Source organism: Metopolophium dirhodum, chromosome 7 (assembly GCF_019925205.1).
Source record: "Metopolophium dirhodum isolate CAU chromosome 7, ASM1992520v1, whole genome shotgun sequence".
In the NCBI taxonomy this organism is placed as follows: domain Eukaryota; kingdom Metazoa; phylum Arthropoda; class Insecta; order Hemiptera; family Aphididae; genus Metopolophium; species Metopolophium dirhodum.
This window is the reverse complement of record NC_083566.1, coordinates 11185654-11206287: the sequence shown is the minus strand read 5'-3', so window position 1 is coordinate 11206287 and position 20634 is coordinate 11185654. Positions and strand designations below refer to the sequence as shown.

The following is a 20634-nucleotide window of genomic DNA, read 5'->3' as shown; positions in this document are numbered from 1 at the left end:
ATATTTTTTTATTGAAATCGTGTAGATAATTTAATTAAACAATCGGGTACCCATCACTAGTATCAATTTTATTATATTACGTATAAATAAATCACCGGCACAAGGTGCAGATTGCATTTTGAAAATTAAAAAAAAAAAGTAATGTTGTTTAGTATATAGAAGCTGGAAACTGTAGTTTATTGTAATTCCAATAATGAATGTAAACAACATTTTGTGAAAGGAACAAGATTACTGCTAATATTTAAGTCTTGATTATTATTAACAATATATACAAATAATAAATATTTTAATAGCTTTTTACTATTAACATTCAATGTAAATAGTTTCTGATCGACTTATATGTAAGTACTTTTTTTTTTTTTTTATAAATATATTTGACTTTATTATGAAAAATTACAATCTATACATCGAGTACAATAAGTAATATAAATGTTTTACAGATAGTTCACAGGTTTAATTTATATACATGAAGGGGAAATCACACATTTGTGACACCCCAGAATATTTTAAGTACTTAATCTTAAGTTATCAGGTCACGGCACCAGTTTCTTTTGAGGCGTCTAGCTGGATTGCCGGGGAGTGTAAGTGAGGCTAATTCGTTTATTAGTTGATAAGGATTTTCTCGTAGTTTGTGGAGTGGAAGCGCTTGTAGAAGATAGAGGCAGTTTCATTGATGGATGGTAATTTTAGGTCGTAATTTAATGACTCATTTGAGACAAACCAGGGGTGTGCCAGTGATTACACGTTGAAGTATGTTTTGGAAGGCTTGAATAGTTCTTTTATTTTAATTCTTTGCAAAGCCCCAGATTACAATGCCATACGTCCAAATTGGTTTAAGAAGAGTTTTATATAGGATTATTTTGATAGGTATAGTTAAGTTCGAACGAAGGAGTCTTAAAAGGTGGAGTCTGGAATTAAGCTTTTTTCGCTTATTCTTAAGATGAGGAGACCAAGTTAAGCGTCTGTCAAGTATGAGCCCAAGGTAATTAACTTCGGTCGAGTGAGGGATGTCAATGTTGTTTATTGATACAACTGGACAGCTATGAGGTCTAAGTGTAAAAGTGACAAAGGAAGACTTAAATTCGTTGATTTTTATCTTCCAATTGTAGAACCATTGTGAAAGATTATTTAGGTGAGTTTGTTGAGATGCAATGGTATAGTCGGAAGAAACTGATAATAAAACGGTATCATCAGCATATGTTCCAAATATAGTATCTTCAGATGTAGGCAGGTCTGACGTGTATATGTTATATCCTTGAGGGACACCAGCAGAGATAGGAAATTGATTAGTGTTGTAAGTTGTGGCGGACATTAAATGAACGATTTTCTAGATATGATTTAAGCATTAGGTATAAAGAGGCAGGGAATATTTTTTTTAGTTTAAAAAGAAGACCTTCGTGCCAGACGGTATCAAATGCTTTCGCAACGTCTAAAAAGACTCCAGCGCAGTATTTTTTGGTTTCGAGTGCTGTTGAGATGGTGTCCACTACACGGTGAAGTTGATGGGTTGTGGAAACCAAACTGGAAGTTTGGAATACTGTTGTTCAATTACGCAATGGTAGTGATGCGCTTGAGGATGACTTTTTCTAATATTTTTCCAAGAACCGGTAGAAGGCTAATAGGCCGGAACGAGAAGGGTTGTTCTGGGGGCTTACCAGGTGTGAGTACAGTGACAATGAATGATGATTTCCAAGTAGTTGGGAAGTAAGATAGGCGAAGGGCAGCATTATAAAAATGTGATAGATGATGAACAATTATTTTGGTAGGGAGATTTTTAACAACTTTGTTGGATCAAAAATATTAAGTTCCGATTTTATAAAAGTTAAGTTCCAAAAAAGGTCAGTTTCAAAAAACTTGGACAAAAGGTAAGTTCCAAAAAAAGTTGATTTCCAAAAAAGTTGAGTTCCAAAAAAGTTAGTTCCGATTTTAGAAAAGTTCAGTTCAAAAAAAGTTGAGTTCCAAAATAGTTAGTTCCGATTTTATAAAAGTTAAGTTCAAAAAAGTTGAGTTCCAAAAAAGTTCCGATTTTAGAAAAGTTAAGTTCAAAAAAGTTGAGTTCCAAAAAAAGTTCGTTCCGATTTTATAAAAGTTAAGTTCAAAAAAGTTGAGTTCCAAAAAAGTTAAGTTCCGATTTTATAAAAGTTAAGTTCCAAAAAAGTTGAGTTCCAAAGTTCCGATTTTATAAAAGGTAAGTTCCAAAAAAGTTGAGTTCCAAAAAGCTGTTCCAGAAAAATGGAGTTCCGAAAAAGTTAAGTACCGATTTTATAAAAGTTGAGTTCCAAAAAAGCTGTTCCAGAAAAGTTGAGTTTCAAAAAAGTTAAGTTCCAAAAAGCTGTTCTAGAAAAATGGAGTTCCGAAAAAGTTAAGTACCGATTTTATAAAAGTTAAGTTCAAAAAAGTTGAGTTCCAAAAAAGTTGAGTTCCAAAAAAGCTGTTCCAGAAAAGTTAAGTTCCTAAAAAGTTAAGTTCCGATTTTATAAAAGGTAAGTTCCAAAAAAGTTGAGTTCCAAAAAAGTTAAGTTCCTAAAAAGTTAAGTTCCGATTTTATAAAAGGCAAGTTCCAAAAAAGTTGAGTTCCAAAAAAGTTAAGTTCCTAAAAAGTTAAGTTCCGATTTTATAAAAGGTAAGTTCCTAAAAAAGTTGAGTTCCAAAAGAGTTGAGTTCCCGAAAACTTGGACAAAAGCGAAGTACCGATTTTATAAAAGCGAAGTTCCAAAAAAGTTCTTGTTCAACAACCCAATTGTCATAGTGGGACGTGCTTTTGATCCAGTCGATTATGGCTTGTGTTCTCTTGATGATCTATTAACGCAAGTATCAGAAAATACCGTCGTCATCGGTCATCTGGATGGTCAAAAATCAGTGGCAATCCCTAAACGAGAACAGACTCCAGAAGAAATTGAACGCACCAAAGCCTTTGCTAAAGAAGTGAGTTTTCAGTAACAATTTCAGGGAGATTTGATTTGACAACGAATTTCTTGACTCAAGACTTGGCCCAATCAAATTTTGAAACAATAATAATAAACATTTATCTAGGTAATAGAGTTGTTAAGTCATGCCCCGCAGTGTTGTCTGTTATTTAATAAGTTCATACCTTCTTACCATCACCATTTTGGTCATCAGTGTAAAGTAGCTGATTTTGGATTCACAAAATTGATCGAACTGTTCGAATCAATACCGCACATTGTAAAGGTATTTTCAGATGGTTTTTTTTTTGTGTATTCCGGTGTTGGTTTGTGTGATACTTGTAATTGTTCAAGTTACCACATAATGATTTACAGAAAATGTTCAACGTTGCAAATACTAAGAAACATTTGGATTTCCAAACTGTTGAGTGTTAAATTTTTTTTTATGTTATGGCTTTTGAACGGAGGGTGGCGTTCATTTTTCGTTCTGTGTTATGTATGTGTGTTTCGTGTTCCTCAGAAATACTGTGTATTACACAGGATCCTCCTATAAACTCATTAATTTATTATAATTCCCAACTATCGTTATGCTTTAGGTTTATTATTAAAATATTACATGGATTATTTTGTTTATTTGTTCAACTTAAAACTTTTAACTCCAGAAAAAAATGTTTGAATTTTAAAACCCAATATGAGTTAACTTATCTATTAAAAAAATTTTTTTTTTTATAATTATTCAAATCGTATAATTTGAGAGGATAACTAAAACTATTTAAATATTTTTCTTTTATTAGGGAGTCAATAATCAATATAATTTTTATAGTGGGGGACGAAGTGGCTGAGTGGACTAAGGTTGCGATGCCTTAATCACCGGTTCAAACTCGGCCACGGGCAGCATTTTTCTTCGGGCAGTCTCGGTGTACGGAGGGAGAGGCCGCCATCTCCCACCCGGGCATGGCAGATACTTACGGGTACCCACTTAAACATTCTGCCAAAACAAACATACGTATTCAAAACCTACAGTACCCTCCCCCCCAAAAAAAATTTATAGTTGCATAATATATTGTGAACAATTGTTTTATGTTTTTATTTAAAAAATTTGATTATCTATTTGTATACTATATTTGTTGAAAATTAGTATAATATGTTCAATGTTAATTTTGCATTTGTTAAACAATGATGTTTATTATAGATCGAAGACGATTTGGAAGGAGAGCGCCGCGTGTCATTGACGACTGATGTGAAACAAAATGTGCTTGGTGATCAGTTGGCCGCATTGGCTGTTTATCCACTGCAAATTAGTCAATTACAAAACGCCTTCTTGTGGCAGTATGGCTATGCTCTTAAACCTTCCGTATATGAATGTGAGACACTCATCGAACTGTTACAAAAGCTTGATGATGCTGTCAAGGTAAGATAAAATATAATATCAAAACATAGGAGATTGAAGACATGTGTTACAGATTGTTACATGTGTGTAATTTTAATAATAAGAAAAAAAGATTTGTAGTATGCTCCATAAATGACAAAATTAAAATATATTTGCACAATATGAAAATTATGTTTACTATTCAAAATAATTTACGGATAACGATATGATATCGAAGCTGACGCTAGTCATATTTTTGCAATACATTTCCGGCTGAACACCGCCTACAAATTCATGTACTTACAATTTAGTGGGTACTGGGTATTATACTATTTAATTATATACTTATTAGTTAATAATGTCCAAATATCCATGTTGCATATAATGAGAAGATAATTACTAACACAAAAATACTAATCTAAATTTCGATTGTTAAGATATATAATATGATATTTTAATCAATAATAGACTAAAAAACAAAGAACTATCATTGTAGGAAAGCAATAAATTGTTTGGTGTTAGATACTTTCGGATGATTGATTTAGAGAATTAACTCGCAATGAATGTCATACTCTTCATACTGAAGATTTGAACTTGTATGTTGATGAATGCATAGGCAATGCCATAATAGTTGTATTAAGAACACTTCCTTACAGCTGTTCTTGGGTAGACAGGTATAAATATTTGTGAACATTGTTGATTTTTGTGAATACATTAGTTAAACAAATTAGAAATAACATTAGTTCAATCTAGACTAATCAGTTTACATTTTGTTGCAAATTAAATACTACTTTTTGGATTACCAACGGTGATTTCAATTGCATGATACACAGGTTAGGTTTACTGCAACATTAAAACTGACTAATGTAATTAACTAACTTACTATGTAGTATAATATTATGTTCTAATCAATATTCTTAACATTTTTTTTTTAAATAAAATTATTTTAACTATTTTATTTTTAAAAGCAAAATTTTAAACTGTTGATTAGCACAAAATATAAAACATAGTAAGTTAGTTCATAAAATTTGTAGTTCAATCTGTATTTATTTTGGTGCAAATTAGTACAGGCTCGTGTACAGAGTATAGACGGTATGATTTTTTTTCTAATCATGTTAAACATTTGTTGCATTACTAAAGGTGGTGGACAATCACGGTGAGCTGTTTTTGATAGCTGTGGACCGTAAAGAAGCCCAAAGGTTGTCTCTAAAAGTTCGCCGTGTACTGATGGAACACTCGTCCAATGACAAGATGTCTGTTTTGCAGTTTCAGTCTGTGTACCAAACAATGTTTGGCGAATCTATAAACATTGAAACTATGCAGGAGAAACTTGGTGAAACTATAAAGGTAACAGCAGAGAGGGATCAGTGATATTTTCAGACATATTTTACAACAGCAAAACTTGTGTTTAGATCGTCAAGACTAAATTTGGAGAAGAATATGTACAATTGACTCCTTTGCAATTGTTCGCCCAAGATATGTATCGTTTGTTAATGATCTCAGATGGTCGATTGTTGTTGACATCCCTTGAAGCTGCTTACTTGCGTCTGTTTGGCACCGCCATTCAGCCAGCTGTTTACGGATATCAGTCCGTAATGGCACTGATAACCAGTATTCCGCACACAGTCCTCATTGAAAACAAGCCGCCCAAACGTTACATCATACTCAACAGAGAACTTGCCAGTAAGAACATTTTATGTATATTATATTTGTTTAATAAATATATTTTTATGATAATGATTAAAAACCTGACTTAACACTTATCAAACAGGTGTAGGTATTCATTTGCCTAACAGTATAATTAAATCGCCCATGCCAGATCAAATGACAAAGAATAATTATAGTAAGCCTGATATGAGCTTAATGAACCACAATGAGAATTTAAGAGAAAACAATGTTTTGCTACCAGACGAGAATAAGGTAATGATCATACTATAGTTTTACTCTGATGTACCTTATACACCAAAAACGACTGTGTATATTCATAAATTATTTGAATTTGTCTGGTTGAAAAAATAGCATCCCTTAATTATGTGTTCTGAAGCTGGGTCTACACAGAGAAAACAGAATTAAAATAATACAGTGTTAGTGTTTTTAAAAATAACTTATATAATCTTATAATCACATGTGTGGAAAAGTTGAGTTTTAGTTTTGGTTTACTATTTTTCTATTTGTGGACCATAAGCCATATGAGGCCATAATCCCGAAATGTGTAATGCTTCGTTGAATCAATGCATTCTAAATAAAGTACATTATTTTTCTAAAGTTTAAAATAATATTACAACTGTAGCACAACTTATTAACTCGTATAACTTGACTACCATAAGCTTAATAATTAAATGTTGTTTCCTAATAATAGTCAGATCTTGGAAGTTGTAGCAGTTAAAATTATTCTTAATTAATGCTTTGATATTATTCTCATTATGCAGTAAAATATAATTTAATAAGTATAAAGACAAAATAGATTTTAAAATGTTGTTTAAAATAAAATATTTTATTTGTTGATATTGAAATATTAATATAACTTGCACTGTTCTAAGTTAATCTTAAAGAAATAGTAATGTGTAAACGTGTCCTTCTTGAATACACAGTTTACAATATTAAAAAGAAACTACAGAATGGTCTGTCCAGCAAGAGAACCGCACACCGACCAAAACTGTTTCCTCCACGCAACATCCTGCCATAGAGGAATCAGTTTCAATAGCAAAGTGACGTGGGGGGATGCACACTGTACCGGCTCATTCTCTTGTTGGACAGAGTATAGATTCTTGTTATGTTGAACATCAATATCTCCAATTTTTTGTAATGCCAAACTCAATTGAAATGCCCTTGAAATAATTACCATCACAATAAACCCCAATACTTCAAACATTTTGATGTCAAAACTTTTTTTTCTGTTTCCCTTGATTTTTGACATAACAAGATTTTACTGTACTAAGTACATAAAGCGTGAAGCATATATAGTTATTCATATTAGTTTTATTATTATTTAACATAATATTCAAATATAAATGTATATAAATGTTGAAAATGATGATACCAGGCCGAGTCTGACTTGATGTATTAAACAAGGTTTTATGTAAATCTGTTGGTTGAGATTATTTTCCCAACATTGAGCTATATTTAATCTGTTAAAAACATTATTTGCGTGATCATTCTCGGAAGCGATTTAGTAAACTGACCAACACTACAAAATAATTTTTAAGTTTTAATAGTTAACCTTTTTGTTCTTTATTATTTGTACATTTACTTAAACAATTCAAGTATTAGAATATGTCATACCAGTTGAAATTATATGGTTAGATGTAACTAACTAATGTAGAAAATATGATGAGCCTGGGGGCCATATGATAAAAATGGGTTGTGACATGGTAGATCTGTTGACTTGTTTTGTCCAGTTTTCCATTGTTTAACAAACTTATTATTATATGCTTAATCCCAAATTCTGATTTTTATATATTTATTTACCAATTTATCTACTATTTACGTACAAAATGTTAATGAGTAATTATTTATATTATTAAATGAGAAACCTACATTATGGAAACTAATTTTTTTTTAAATATGCATTTTATATTTTTATTTATCCTAATAAATATACAATAACAATTTGATGACTTAAGTGATTTGTTAGGGAATATTTTTATATTATTGATCAAAATAAAGACATGATGATATTTCAATAGGCCGAGCTGATGATAGATATTTGCTTACTGTGTATAGTATGCCGAGAATCAGAATCAACTTTCAGAGTTCATGTGCAGCTTGCTTGGTAGGCAAATATCAATTCATGTGATCAACTCTCGGGAGCGATTTTATAATATCTGAACTAAAATTTATATTAATTATCGGTTGGTTGATATTTGTTGGTTTTACGATATCAGTTAACTTCTAGTGTGTTGACAACATTTAAATGTAGAAAACAAATCAAAATTGCGAAAGTTATTATTTATAGTACTCGTACATAATTGCTTGTGTATATTTTTGATTTTAAAGTTATAGATTATTTAATGATCGATAAAAACTTTAAAATCTCAATGAGTTTCTGATATTCAACTTAAATTTGAAAGTTTGTTACAATAAAAATGTCCGATAGGTTTTAATAAGAATAATAATTTTAATAAAAAAAGTAGTTAATATTTGATCTTAGCTTTCATAAAATCTGTGTTAGACATTAAGTACAAATAAATCAATTACATGTTTTATTCTTAATTAGTATATTATAGCTATTTTATTTAAAAAAATGTATTAATTTAACTGTCTAAACAAAGTATTATATTATGATGAGCTTTTTGTCTTGTGTGATAGAAATTGGTTGTGACATGTTTACTTGAAAAATTTGGTTTTTTTTTTGTTCACTAAACTTGTTTTTATATGATCAACTTTAAATTATGACTGAAGAAGTTAATATACTTAAATGTAATAATTTATATAGAACATGATGATATTTCAATAGGCCGAGCTGATGTTTGATATTACTCTGCATAGTATGTCGAGAAGTCTGTCGAGGTTCTTATTGAACTTCCAGACTTCTTAGTGCAGCTTGCTTGGTAGACAAAAATCAATTCATGTGATCAACTCTCGGGAGCGATTTAATTGTATCTGAACTTATAAATTAGTGTGTCATTGAAATAACAAATAAAAATGTTTGTGTATATTTTGTGTTGTACTAACATTCAAGTTTTTCAGACACCTGTGGTGGTCAAACTTCCTGATCTGAAGTTACATCCAAACATATTCAATATGAGTCCTATGTCATTGATTAACTGTACTTCACCACAAGCTCCTCATCCATCACAAGTGCCAATGCCTACTGAATTGTGTCCGCCATTCGGTGACAAGTACAAACCCATTACTACAATCAACAATAACAATCATTACAATGACAATCAGTTTTGCTGCCCAATGATGGGCAACAATGATTTACCAAATACTAACGATCAAGGTAATTCCATAAGAAATATTTGGTTATATAGTAAACAAATTTACATTCACCATTTATTTTTGGTTTCAGGAGATCAAAATCAGCGTTTAGTTCATCAAATGAATGATCGTTTTCTTTAGAAAATTTAAATCATCCAAGACGGGTTTCAATAGTTTTTTAAAACGAAAGACGTCAATATATATATATAGAAAAAGAAAAGTAAAATGAAATGTTTCTAGGTTTATATTTTTTTTTTATATCAGGACTGACTCTCACTCCTAAATAACTAAAAAGTATTTTTATTCGTTTGATTTTTAAACAAAACATTTTTCCTGGAGAAAAACCTTTATATTTATATTTACAAAGTCTATTAGCTTAAGGGATAAAGTGATGTATTAATGGATCTCACTTTTGATTTTTTATGTGTTCACTAGATGTTTTAATTTATATTACATTTATCGCATAGTTAATATGTAAAAATAATAAATATGAATGTATTTATATTTATATATATTATACATGCACGTAACTGAATAAAAATATAATTAATAGTAATAATAATGTGTGGTACTAGTATATTACAATGTCACACGGGAGTATTAAAATGTTTTCAATATGTCAAGTTTTTTATTACTAATTTTGCTTAAGTTATTATTAGGATTAAGTAAATGTGCATAGTTTATTTTGAGTACAATTTTAGAATAATCAATTTTGTTGAAATATTTCACCGAAAGGTTAGTGTTAAATTTTGTTTGGCATTATGCTTAAACATATAATATATATATTACGTAAAATATTTTATTTTTATGGATATTTATTTAAATATATCCTACTGTGACATTATCACTATTATTATTACTATTACTTTTATCATTATTATTATTATTATTACTTTTCCACTCATGTTAGAGGTTATGTTTAATATTCGTAGTTGTTGTTGTCGTGTGCGAACGTGGGACGCACGTCGTTCCTAACTTACTGAATTATTATGTATGTGTATTGAAGTTATTGAAAGTAATAAATTGTTGTAAACGAAAGTATAAGTTATTTCTTACATCAGAAGTGGGATAAAGAACGAATGTTAATTATGGATGGTCAGATGAATGCGGATAAAAATGTCGACGGCGAGACGCAGTACTCTACTGATGAAGTGAATCGTGTGATCTTCGGCCAGAGTACTCAGAACACTCAGAGCCATGTAAAGGAAGACGGGAACGCGATTTTGATGCAGACATTACTCAAACAGAATGAGTTACTAATGAGAATGTTAGCGATAAAGGAGAAACCGCCAGAGGAGGTATACGCGCCACCGGACTTGTCAAAAATACTACCAACGTTTGATGGTAAGTGTAAGCCCCACGAAGCGGCGGATTGGTTGAGCACGCTATGTGGAGTGGCGTCATTACATCGTTGGTCGGATGCACTCAAGTTGGAGGCGGCGAGAGTAAACGTGGATGGTCCAGCCCGCCAATGGTATATTGGGCGAAGATTCAATTCATGGGCAGAATTTGAACAGCAGTTTAAAGCAACGTTCTTCAGAAAGGTTAACACGGGCAGTCGATGGAAGGCATTGGCAGCGCGGGTGCAAGGTAAAAACGAAAGTATTCTAGACTACTTCCACGAAAAGGTTCGACTTTGTCGAGATTTGGAATTAGATTTGTTTGATACCAAGGAACAGTTATTAGACGGTATCCAGTCGAAAGAATTATTTCAATATTTGTTAAGCCGTACTCATAATGACGAAAATGAGTTACTATTTGACATTATGGACTACATGCGGTTAGTGGAGCACAGAAATGTTCGATTTCAAAATAAAATAGTTTTGTCCAATTCAAATGAGAAGCAGTGGCCCAGAGGAGAAAGTCCTAAGCCCAAAGCGGAAAGTTCGAGTAGGAGTCAGAAGGGTGTTGAGTCAGCAACAAGCCGGATATGTTACAACTGTGGATCCAGAACACACATTGCACCAAGTTGTCCCAGTCCAGTAAGACCAAAAGGAGCATGCTACGGTTGCGGTTCAACAGCACATCAGCGATCAGCGTGTCCGGAACGTGATCAGAAAAATAGGAATGACACAAATGAAGAATCTCGGCGACAGAACGAGCGGCAACATAGTGGATCAGCAGGAGAGATCAGACTGTTAGAGCCAGCATATAATGTAAGGGTAAGTATAATATTATGTAAGGAGACTGTTACTGTTAATGCGTTGGTAGATAGTGGTAGCCCAATTTCTTTGATTAAGTCTCATCTTATCCGGACTAGTGAACGAAAACCGTTTAATAATGATATTTTTATTTCGGGTATCAACGGGTCTCAATTGAGTATTGAAGCTGTTACTGATGCTACGGTTTTATTAGTTGATTATGATTTAAATAAGAAACAAATATTTTATGTGGTAGATGATCAGACTATGTTATCCGAATGTTTATTGGGTAGAGATTTTATTAAGGGGATGAATATTTGGTTTGGTGAAGATGGTAGGATTATGGTGAATTCGAAGCAAGAACAGTGTAATGGTAATGACTTCTTGGTTGACTTAGGGTTAATAGAGTATGAGTTGGGAGATGAGGTGGAGTTGAACATAGGTGAGGTATCATTTAGTGATAGATGTAAGTTAAAAAAAATATATGATAACTGTTACTCAAGGGTGTTAAAGCCAGAGACTCCTGAGATAAACTACGAAGTTAATATAAGTTTGAAAGACCACACTCCTTTTCATTACCAACCTCGAAGATTATCATATGTAGAGAGGAACGCAGTGAAGGATATAATTTGTGAGTTATTAGATAAAGGTATTATAAAGGAAAGTAAATCTGAATTTTGTTCGCCCATAGTATTAGTCAAAAAGAAAGATAATACATATCGAATGTGTGCGGATTTGAGAGAATTAAATAAAAGAGTTGTGAAAGAACATTACCCGATTCCACATATAGATGATCTATTAGATAATTTAAGAGGGAAGATCTTCTTTACAAAGTTAGATTTAAAGAATGCCTATTTCCATGTGAAAGTATCGGAACAGTCGTCCAGATATCTCTCTTTTTCAACATTTTTGGGGCAATATGAGTATGTCCGATTGCCTTTTGGGTACTGCAATAGTCCCTCAGCATTCATGAGATATATTGAAACAGTATTTAGGGAATTAATAAGGTCTGGAAAGTTATTAGTTTATTTAGATGATTTGTTGATAGCCACAGAAACTATAGCAGAAAATTTGGAAATAATAGAATCGGTATTAATAGCATGTAATAATAACTTACTTGAATTGAGGGAAGATAAATGTTTTTTTCTGCAGTCGAGGATAACATATTTGGGTTATGTGGTGGATAAGGATGGAGTGAGACCTGATCCGGCTAATGTAGCAGCAGTGACACAATTCCCAATACCTAAATCAATAGCCAATGTACACAGCTTTGTAGGACTAGTCAGTTATTTTAGGAGATTTATTGAAAACTTTTCCATTTTGGCAGCACCACTGTATGCTCTGTTAAGGAAGGGAGCTCAATTTAAGTTTGGGGAGAAGGAGTCACAGGCCTTTGAGTTGTTAAAGAATAAGTTGGTGCAAATGCCGATTTTGGCATTATATTCTCCGTCAGCTGAAACCGAGGTGCATTGTGATGCTAGTGCATTGGGTTATGGAGTGATCCTATTACAGAAACAGAAAGACGGTCTAATGCATCCAGTATTTATAGTATTTGTTTTCGTTAATGAATCGTCCTTCTCAGCAACATCTAAACTCTCATCCTCATGACACCAATCCTTAGGGTTGCCATAATTTCATCAAGTAAAACCGGGACAGACAGAAAAATAGTAAATAAATTTAGAAATATTATTGAACTATATTCGCCATTGGATATGTATTAAATAACGACACAATACTACAATAGGTTATAGTGTTATAACTTATACACTTTATTACTATAACAAATTGACAATGTAAAATTTTTTTTAAAATTTATTGTTTTATAATATTTAACAATATGAAATTAATATACTATAATTATAAAATAACAACATTTTTTATTTATTTACTTGTACTTGGGCCGGGGTGGCTGGGCTCTTCTGTCTCATTTTCTTTGTACCATTCATATTTCTTAGATGATTTAACCGATGTAAGTAAAGATGGCTGTGTTTTAACATACTCGTAAAATTCGGAACAAGTCTTTTTATAATTGTACTTGCACATTATAATACTTTCCACGGTATCAAGCTGAAGACGATTTCGTTCGTCAGTCCATTGTATTTCCATTAAAGAAAATACACGTTCGACGTTAGCATTGTGGGCTGGTATTGCAAAAACATACTGAGCAATTTTTAAAAGTTCTGAGTGTTGTTCATCGTGTATTGACACACTAAAAAAACATTGCCATTTTTCACTAGCAATTTTATTATCCCAATCTAATATACTGTTTTTGAATTCTTCGATTTTTTTTTTTAAGTATGTTAGCTGATCAAACAATAAAGAATCATCTAACTGTATGTTTTTATCAGATAAATAAATTATTGTTTCTTCTACGTCACGCCATGCTATCGGCTCCAATAAAGACATCCAGTCAAAAACATGAAAGTGATTTGTTGAGACCGACCATTTGGTTAAATACGTAATTGCTGTATTGTAAAACTCATCAACTTCTTCATAAAATGTATGTTTTACTTGATCAGATATTTCTTCTTTTCTCAACATTTCTAGAACTTTTAAACCAACAAATTTATTAATTTGTCTATTTTTTAAGTTATCTGAAATGGTGCTTAATATTTTTCTTAGTTCAATTATACTCGTTTTAGATTTTTCAATCAATAAAATGTTCCTGTTAAAAATAACGAGTTGTGCATGTAAAAACCACATATATGTTTCACTCATCGGACTATTAAATGTGTCTAATAGTATTTTTGGAGGTTTCTCTTCGGACTGAAAAAATGATTTTAGTGCAGGCCACATAGATAGCGTTCTTTCTACTGCTGGTAGCAATGATACCCACCGAGTTTTGGAATGATTTAAAATAGTTCTGTAGTTGATATCCACAAATTCACAGAAATCTTTTAATTTTTCTGTTCTTACAGTGTAAATAGAAAAGTACCCAAATATTTTAAATATGATCATTTCAGCATCAAAACTAAACGTATTTGCAGCTGTAGAAATAGTATTGTGCAATATGTGAGCAGAGCAGCCAACACCTTCCAGTTCATTTTGAATGGCTTCTTTTAGTTTAAAAAAAATATTATTTTGTCCTTTTCTATGAATTCCTCCGAAGTTTGTGTTTGCATTATCTGCACAAAATGCAATGCATTTTTTTAAAGGTATTTTCAAATTATTTAATGTATCAATACAATATTGCGAAATTGTTTCTGAAGTTTCGTTTTTAAGAGAACTCATTTTTATTAATTGACTTTTTGTACCATCTGACTTTGTAAAATATTGAATTATAATTGGAAATATTTTTTCTGATTTATGATTACTAGCGTCCGTCGCCAAACTAAAGAAAATTGTATTTTCTAAATCTGATTTAAATATATCAACTGTATGTGGAGCTAAAATGTATTTTACTATTGCAGTGCCTTTAGTTCGTGCGGTTGACATTTTACAAGCAATTTTTGAGTCGGGAAATAATTTTGAATAAAGTGGTGTAGTACAGTCCAGTGAATTAAATGAATTATGGTGAAAAATTACCTTATAAACATTAACCAACTCTGCAGCAGCTACCAATTTTTCTTCTTTTGTATCAGGAGTTACAAAAAACTTGGTCACTTTTTCACTAATATTTACACTTTGAGAATTTTTTTTATGTTTGTTACATTTAATATGATCGACTATGTCAGATTTTCCACCGTGGTCAACTTGAAGATAGCTTTTGCAAAAAGTGCAATATGCTTCAAATTCATTTCTACCTTTTTTTATAAAACTCCAAGTAACGGAAAACTCATCACGAAAGTGACATTTTCTTTTTGGTGCCATAATAACGAATAAAATAATAAATACGAACAATCTAGGCTACGGTCTACGAGTGACTAGTGACTACGACCTACGTTCTACTGATGTAAAAGTCATTAGTCTGTCTCTGTATCACCCGTATGGCTATATCGATTATCGATAAGACGATAAAATATAAAAATAAAACATGTAAACTGCAGCATAGTGCACAGCGCACATGACTTGTTTGTTGTTCTCGAATATTACGGTATTATTATTTTATATTTAGCCTATGGATTTATCAATTATTCGTTATCTTTAACATTAACATGTTGACTCTCGATTTCAATTATTATTTTTAAAAATAAAATTGTAGAAATTAAACAATTTTAATTTTTTCCTAAAACCGGGACATATAGACGTCCCGAAAAATGTTTTCGGGACACCGGGACACAAAGTCAAAAACCGGTGACAGTCCCGGTTTTCCGGGACGTATGGCAACCCTACCAATCCTCATCTTTCTCTTTCTTGATACTATTATCGGGAGTATTTACTTTATGATCTGGACTTAAATTCATGCTAATGACTTTCAAACGTATCTCATCCGATCCCTTGCTCTCACGAAGCGTCTGCGATGAGTGAGCTATAGGCAACACTCGACGCTCGCCAGTGGCAGACGTTCGAGCTGGAGTTTTAAGATTCCTCTCCCGTTCCTCTTTCCTTTGTCTTCTCGCATTAAATTTCGCATCAACTTGGTCAGGCGTCAATAACTGTGCGATCGCAGGCAGATCTACCTTAATATCAGGGTTATCATGTCTTTTTCCTATACATTGTGTCGCCATGTACATGTTTGCATCAACTCCGTCGAATATTTCGAGCCTCACCATTTTGGGTCTTACAATCTCGAAGGACATACCTTGCAATCTTTTTACACTCACTACCCGTATCGTATCATCAGCCACTCGTAAGACAAAATCTTTGCCTTGCATCAACACCGTAACAGAGGGGAAACTTTTATAGATAAGGTCAATGTCATCACGAGACTCAACGCGTTCTTTCAAATCAAACAAAATCTCATCAATTTTATCATTTACCAACTTCACAACAGAAACCCTCCCGAGTCTACTTGCGCCTTCGCTATAGATGTACACAGTCGAAAACGTATTGCGAACTGCCATCGTGACGAAAAGATTCTCTTTGTGGGACGCACGTCGTTCCTAACTTACTGAATTATTATGTATGTGTATTGAAGTTATTGAAAGTAATAAATTGTTGTAAACGAAAGTATAAGTTATTTCTTACACTACTATAACAGAATTATAAAATAAATACTTAAGCCATGTGTTTTGAGGGTATGCAATTTTTTTTATTACCAAACAAAGACACAAAACGTAAAAAAGTAAAATAAACTTTTAAATTGTTATTTTTTTTTTATTGGTATTTATTTTTCTATCGTTAACTGGTTACAATTTTTTTTTTATTGATAGAAAAATATGTATATCAATCATGTTAGTATATAATAATTACATGTATACACCTCTTTGTTATATTATTATTATTGTTACTCAATTAATTGAAGAGGTATTTTTTCTATATCATATTTTGTTCTATTAGCTCTAAGTAGTATACTGTATATCAATAGTACAATACATATATATGTATATATATGGTCTAATGATCACTAAATATCCTAATCATTTAGACTATTTAGTCTTATTTTTATTTGTATTGATGTTTTTCTCATTACGTTTAAAAGTATTTTTTTATATACTTTTCCTTTTTATTTATTCATATATAAATACGTGCCAAATATTGTTTTTTTTTTTTTAAATTATTTATGTATTTACTATTTACTAAATGAACAACCACTTACCATGTGATAAACTTACATTGTGTAGTATGTACTTTTAATAACACTGTATCTAACCTAATTTTATTGTCCATTACATGGGTGCTCAAACGTAAAAAAAAATGCATGTATGTACAATATGTCGATTAAAATGTTATGTTTACTATGTTATTTAATTAAAAAAATATAAAACATCAATAATTCAGCTTAGAGTCTACACATGTTATTTCTTTCTACACACTTAAATGTACACCACTAATAATTAAATATAATGTGGTCATGTGGACATTGGCACAACTAGGGCGGTGCAAGAGGATCTTAAGCACTCCCAAGTTTTTATTAGCACCCCTCGTATTTTTAGGTCTAACTATCATTATTATAATGTTATACGATTAATTTTATGTTTTTTAAATATGAAATATTTACCAAAAAAAATCAAAACTATTTTGTTTATTATGTTAATTTGTTATAAATGATTACATATTCCTATAATTGATGGATGATAAGCATTACGGTACATATGGAAAAATAGATTGCAACATATTATATTACAAAAATAGTTTTTATACTATAAAAACTAGGTAATGATTTCCGGCTATTAATTTTTGCATCATATAGTTCTTAACTGGTTGAAACACATAGGTTTCCGAAAAAAAAAAATTGAAACATTTGCGTGAGCGCTAAACTAGATTTTAACACTAAATTTAAAAAATATTGTAGGGGTTTTAAGAAATTGTCTTTAAATTATCACATTTAATTATTTTATATAGTGATGCTATTGGTTGGTTAAGTTTTTTTTTTATAATAGATCAATTATAGCCAATAGGTTACCTAAATTACATTTTTTTATTTAAAACCCGGTAGTAGTATATATATACCATTCCTGGCGCAGTCCATATTATATCAATAAAAGATCACAAAGAAAACAATGTATAAAAAGATCAGAAAATCGAAATGCAATAATAATTAAAATATTTTTCGCAAAACTTATGAAATGCAATAATAATTAAAATATTTTCCGCAAAACTTAATTATTAAAAATAAAAATCGAAATGCAATAATAATTAAAATATTTTTCGCAAAACTTATGATATTAATAATTAAAATCTAGATGCAATAATAATTAAAATATTTTTCACAAAACTTATGATATTAATAATTAAAATCTAAATGAAAAAATGTATTAAAAACTTATATATTTAAACATGGCCGGAATTTCCGGCCGTGTTAAATATCAAATATTTTTCACAAAATCTAAATGCAAAAAATGTCCTAAAAGGTGGGAGACATAGTGTCTCCCACCTTTTATAATTTCATTTCAATATTTTTCGCAAAACATATGAAATGCAATAATAATTAAAATATTTATAATATAATTGTTATAAATGCAAAAATGTATTAAAAAGAAATTTATATTTAACACTCACACAAATGGGGCACGCGTTATTATTATATATTTTTCTAATCTTTTTGATTTTGATTTCTAATTAGTGTATTGAGATGGTCTACAAAATCATTTCTGTCTATTTTTGTTTTATAATGTCCCCAAGCTAATGTATCAATACCATTTTCTAAAATAAATCTTTTATCATCATAAACACTTAAAGCTTTTTTGTTTTGTTCTACAGTAAAAATATCATGTTTCTTAGTTCTAAATAAATTTTGTTTAACATATTTTGATTTTTTTGTTAGTAAACAATTTTCAAAATCATTAAAACATATTTTATTTTCCACAACATTTTTTTTAACACCTTTAGCTTTTTTAATTTCTTTTTCAGAATCTAAGATTCGATGTGAATATAATTTGGATCTTAAACCTATAAATTCAGTCATAATTTTTCCATTTAATTCATCTTTAAACTTGCCTAAGACTTTTTTGTTAACTAAAGGTAAACCATAAATATTATCTTTTGGATAATCTGAAGTGTCAAAATGATCTAACATAATTTTCATATCTTGATAAAAATCATTAGTTTTTATTTCTAATATAAGTGAATCTGTATCTGTATATAACAATCTAACTCTATTTCCATATTTTTGTTTAATTATATTATAATAAAAATCATACATTAACATTTTAGATAAATCTAAAATACACATTCCTACATATATTGGTTGATTGAAAGTTATTTCACATCTTTTCATATGTACTGCAGCTAAATTTTCAGTAAAAATTGTTCTTCGATCAAAATTTGGTTTTGCAATTAATTTTTCTACTTGGAGTGCATTAGAACATAATCTTATATCAACATGATTTCGAACATTCATCATAGTACGTCCATAAACACTATTATTCATTAATTTGAAAAATTCTTTTTCAAAATCATTCTTAGCTTCTGATCTAAGATTAGTATTAAAATCAATATAAACTTTTAACCAAGGAGATTGACTAAATTCTAAAACTCTGTGAATTTTCTCTATTTTTAAACCTAATTTAATATATAATTTTAGTGTTTCATAATGTATTATATATTTTTTCTTATCATACAAAGTTGTTAATAATTTTGGGAGTTGTTTGTCATCAAAATGTCTTTCCGGTGCTAAAGGGAAATCTGAATGTAGATCATGAAGTTCTTCAGGATAAGTTAAATCGACTTCTAAAATATAACCTTTAGATGATTTGTCAGAAATATTCATTACATCAAAATCATTTAGATTATCAACCCATTTGAAATCTCCAGTAGGTAAATATTTACTCATTGCCCAACCGTAAAGATTATTTGCATCCAAGTATTCTAAAAATATTGATTCCTCTTTTTTTTTAAATTTATCTCCCATATATTTATTATTTGCTTTTGAATATCTTTGACTACATTGAGATAAACCACCTCTGATTCCATTTTCAAACAACAATATTTGATCTATATCTGTTAATAAATCTAATTTTACGTTTGTCATTCTTAACATACAATCCCATGCAAATCCTGGTGTTGTAAAATACCACATAGGATCTAATTTATAATTTTTTAAAGAAATATCTCTAAAATTTTCTATTATGTCTGTTAATAATAAAACATCGATCTTATTATATAAACTAGTGAATTCACGCATATTTTGTATATTAAACACTTTCCAAATTTTCTGTGAGTTTTCATATTCCTCTTTAGTTATATTTTTATCAATGAGAGAACTATAAAATTTTTCAATAGGAGGTAAACATGTTTCATTAAATTTTTCTTCACAATCCATATACTCATAGGGATAAGCTAACTTTCTAGTAACTAAATCTAAATGTTCTTCAGGAAAATATTTACTAAGTTCTTTAAATTTATTTTTTAAATTTAATTTCGAATCATTTCTTAAATTATTTGTTAACTTGTCTAAAGAACTGGGTAAAAATTTGAATGAATCTATAAATCTTAATTCTGTAGATATTTTTATGTCTTTGCCATTCCTAGTTACTACACGTGGTATAATTTTTGAAAAAGAAATATATTTTTCCTCATTATTTGCGAGCATTTTTATTTGTTCATTATCGTTCCCAAATTCTTTTATAAATAGATGGGCATCATAACCCGAAAGATTATGAAAAACAATTGGAATAAAACGTGGATTTTGGTAGTTAAGATTACAGATAGAATGTGCTGCTCCTCTATATTCTCCAGTTAAGTGGTCATGATCCCGAACTTTTCTTATATTTTTATTTTTATTTTCTATTTCGTTTTTAAGTTTATCTTCATACAA

The 20634-nt window shown here is 30.4% G+C and overlaps 2 protein-coding genes across 2 annotated transcripts; both read left to right on the top strand.

Moving 5' to 3' along the window:
• Positions 1-1414: 1414 nt before the first annotated feature.
• LOC132948390 (meiosis regulator and mRNA stability factor 1-like) lies at positions 1415-10000 on the top strand. Its single transcript, XM_061018829.1, has 9 exons — positions 1415-1704; positions 2655-2925; positions 3034-3189; positions 4096-4314; positions 5413-5619; positions 5685-5955; positions 6044-6192; positions 8962-9217; positions 9287-10000. Exons 1-9 carry the CDS (start codon positions 1415-1417, stop codon positions 9334-9336), a joined length of 1869 nt encoding a protein of 622 aa, XP_060874812.1. The 3' UTR covers positions 9337-10000.
• Positions 10001-10283: 283 nt separating this feature from the next.
• LOC132948389 (uncharacterized) lies at positions 10284-12944 on the top strand. Its single transcript, XM_061018828.1, has one exon. The coding sequence runs from the start codon at positions 10284-10286 to the stop codon at positions 12942-12944; it is 2661 nt and encodes an 886-aa protein (XP_060874811.1).
• The last annotated feature ends 7690 nt before the right edge of the window (positions 12945-20634 follow it).

Bases quoted from the DNA above. Each gene is read 5' to 3' on its own strand.
- LOC132948390 (XM_061018829.1), top strand. From the start codon at position 1,415: ATGCTTTCGCAACGTCTAAAAAGACTCCAGCGCAGTATTTTTTGGTTT. The intron at 2,926-3,033 runs GTGAGTTTTCAG...ACATTTATCTAG, and splicing joins CCAAAGCCTTTGCTAAAGAA to GTAATAGAGTTGTTAAGTCA. The intron at 4,315-5,412 runs GTAAGATAAAAT...GCATTACTAAAG, and splicing joins AGCTTGATGATGCTGTCAAG to GTGGTGGACAATCACGGTGA.
- LOC132948389 (XM_061018828.1), top strand. From the start codon at position 10,284: ATGGATGGTCAGATGAATGCGGATAAAAATGTCGACGGCGAGACGCAG.